Source organism: Alligator sinensis, unplaced genomic scaffold (genome assembly GCF_000455745.1).
Source record: "Alligator sinensis unplaced genomic scaffold, ASM45574v1 scaffold717_1, whole genome shotgun sequence".
Lineage (NCBI taxonomy): Eukaryota > Metazoa > Chordata > Crocodylia > Alligatoridae > Alligator > Alligator sinensis.
Genome location: NW_005841961.1, coordinates 94,041 through 96,392, shown reverse-complemented (window position 1 = coordinate 96,392; position 2,352 = coordinate 94,041). Strand labels below are relative to the sequence as shown.

The 2,352-nt window shown below is 38.1% G+C and overlaps 1 protein-coding gene across 3 annotated transcripts in view; it reads right to left on the bottom strand.

Moving 5' to 3' along the window:
- The window catches only part of LOC102375933 (carbonic anhydrase 13), a 26,572-nt gene that overhangs the window by 4,681 nt on the left and 19,539 nt on the right, over nucleotides 1-2,352 (bottom strand). For all 3 annotated transcript variants that reach the window (XM_006020596.3, XM_014518506.2, XM_014518505.2), the window contains 2 exons: nucleotides 1,922-1,984; nucleotides 632-787 (listed from right to left, as the gene is read on the bottom strand). In XM_006020596.3, coding sequence (XP_006020658.2) covers nucleotides 632-787; nucleotides 1,922-1,984 — 219 coding nt within the window. The remainder of the gene's footprint in view (nucleotides 1-631; nucleotides 788-1,921; nucleotides 1,985-2,352) is intronic.

The window sequence follows — 2,352 nt, the reverse complement described above, 5'->3', positions numbered from 1 at the left end:
AGGAATACCAATTACCAGTTTCTGAGAATTTGGAGATTGATTATACGTCTGCATTGGGAAAACACCTTATGCATAAAAGGATTTGCCTCAGTAGCCACTGGATGTCACTGTTGCACAAGCCTCCAGCCAGAGTTCAGTTTTACAGCACTAGCTTGAGAAATACAAATGGTTTGATGTGCTTAATCCTTGCATAAATTCATTTTGTTTGAGTGATAGAGAGTAACTACAGCATCTAGATTCATCAAACTTCACACTTTTTGTACCTAAAAAAGGAACTCTGATGAAGCTGAACTAGGGTTATATAGAAAATAAGGCATGAATAAAAGAGAAGGAAATAATTTAATGAAATATTCAGTCATTAAAAAAAACTGTGAACCAGAGCACAATTGGTTCCAATCACCAAAAAAAACCCCCAAATTAAATTATCTACCAGTTTCTTTTAGTTTTTTTTTTTTCCACAAATCAGTTTTAAATTTCAAATATTTCAGAAACCCAAGGATAAAAATGTCTATTAAATTATAAAGGACAAAACTAGATCCAAAAATTAAGTATTTAAAACTGTAAACAGAAGATTCTTGCGAGTATCATTTTAAAACTGTGATTTTGAAGGGTTAGAGGGATCAGAGCCTACCTGTTCAGAGCAAACACTGATTGGCTCTCTGAGAACTATCCAGACAACACTTTCAAGAAGGGGTGGAACAGTAAGAGAGCCAAAATATGTCCAGTAGTCCAGAGAGCGGGGAAGCAGACAGGAAGGGTCAAAGTTTGTGAACAAGGCTCGTTTACCCTGGAAAAAAAAAAAAAGAGAGGGTATTTATTTTAACCCATGAGCACCTCATCAAGAAACCATTTGTTATGCAAATTAGTAAATTGCTCTACTGTCACTGATGTAAAAATAATGGGCGCTATAAAATGTTGCTTCCTTGAAAACAACAGGCACAACCAGCCACAGCCTAGGTAAAGCATGCTAGAAGCCCCCTGGCAGAGACTGTTCCATTGTGGAACAGGGTTTGCGGGGTTCTGGAGGTTTTGGTGGTAGCCCAGAGCCATCCATGTGATGAATCTGTGCCATCTTTGCCATTAAACACCGCAGGAAGTGCCATGCTTCCATTGAAGCTTGCCGTTACCATAGCCTCCCCTTGACTATCAAGGATCCAGGGATGGAAGCTGTAAGAGAAAGACAGTAAAGCCTGGGAATGTATTCCCATTATATTTCTAAAATCACCAGGGTGTGGCAATATGCATCTCTGACCCTGATGACACTCTTCCTCCCCTGGCATTCTCTTCTCGTCACAGGGACTTCTGTACTGACAAACTCCCCAGGAGGTTTGGTGCTAGAGGCCGACACCTCACACATAAAGAATAGATTAATTTATACAGGGCCCTTGTACATTCCTAGAAAACAAGGAAGTCAAACCAGACTTTCCTTCTTTACTGCTTAAAAGAAATTTCCCAGACAAATCATGCAGTTACACTGTGTCAGTGATCTTGATAATAAATAAGATATATCAGAGGTTACCATTTACTGTGGCTAATTAACATTTTCTTCCACTCACTTCACACTGTATGACAGAGAGAGGTAGTTAGCTATGACAGTCTTTAGACAGGCAGAAGCCAGGACAGGGTGGCTCCTTGCAGACTCACTGGTTCAAAAATGTGTAAGTTTTTGTAGGCAACAGCCTATTTCATCAAATGATGCAAGTAGGAACATCCTGACTGTACAACAGAGTAATTTAATTACTAATATGCTGGCCTGCTTTTAACATTACCCAACAAGATGACTCCTGAACTGTCCCAGATTAGATCTAGTCCCTATTTCCCAGCTATAAATACTTAAAGAATAAGAATGTGAATTATAAGGAAAAGGACAACAGTAGAAATCCTGGAAAACTTGAATGTTCCTTCAGGTGAATAACTTTACCTTGGCCCTGATGGCATCCAAGCGGTCTGTAATTTTCTTTAGCTGAGGATTACATTCGCCAATCTGTAAACAGAAAAAGGGCAACAATTATTTTCTTAAGGAAAGAATATGCCTTAAACTTTGTTTCAACTGTATTCACATGGGACCTGATCCTTCACTCATTGAAGTTAAAACTGATAAACTTCAAAGGATGTAGGAGTCAAGCCCATAACTAGTTAAATCTACATTCACAGATATTATTTTAGCTATATTTTTAGTTCCCTTTGTTGCAGTAGAATAAAAGAAAACATTTTCTCTTTTTACCAATATTTTTAGAGGAACTGTAACAACCTCAGCTGATTCACATATGAATAAGTTACCTGTAGTTCACTCTATACAATTTCGTTCCTTAAAGTACACCTGAAAATTCAGAAACTTGATTCTCCTGGGTC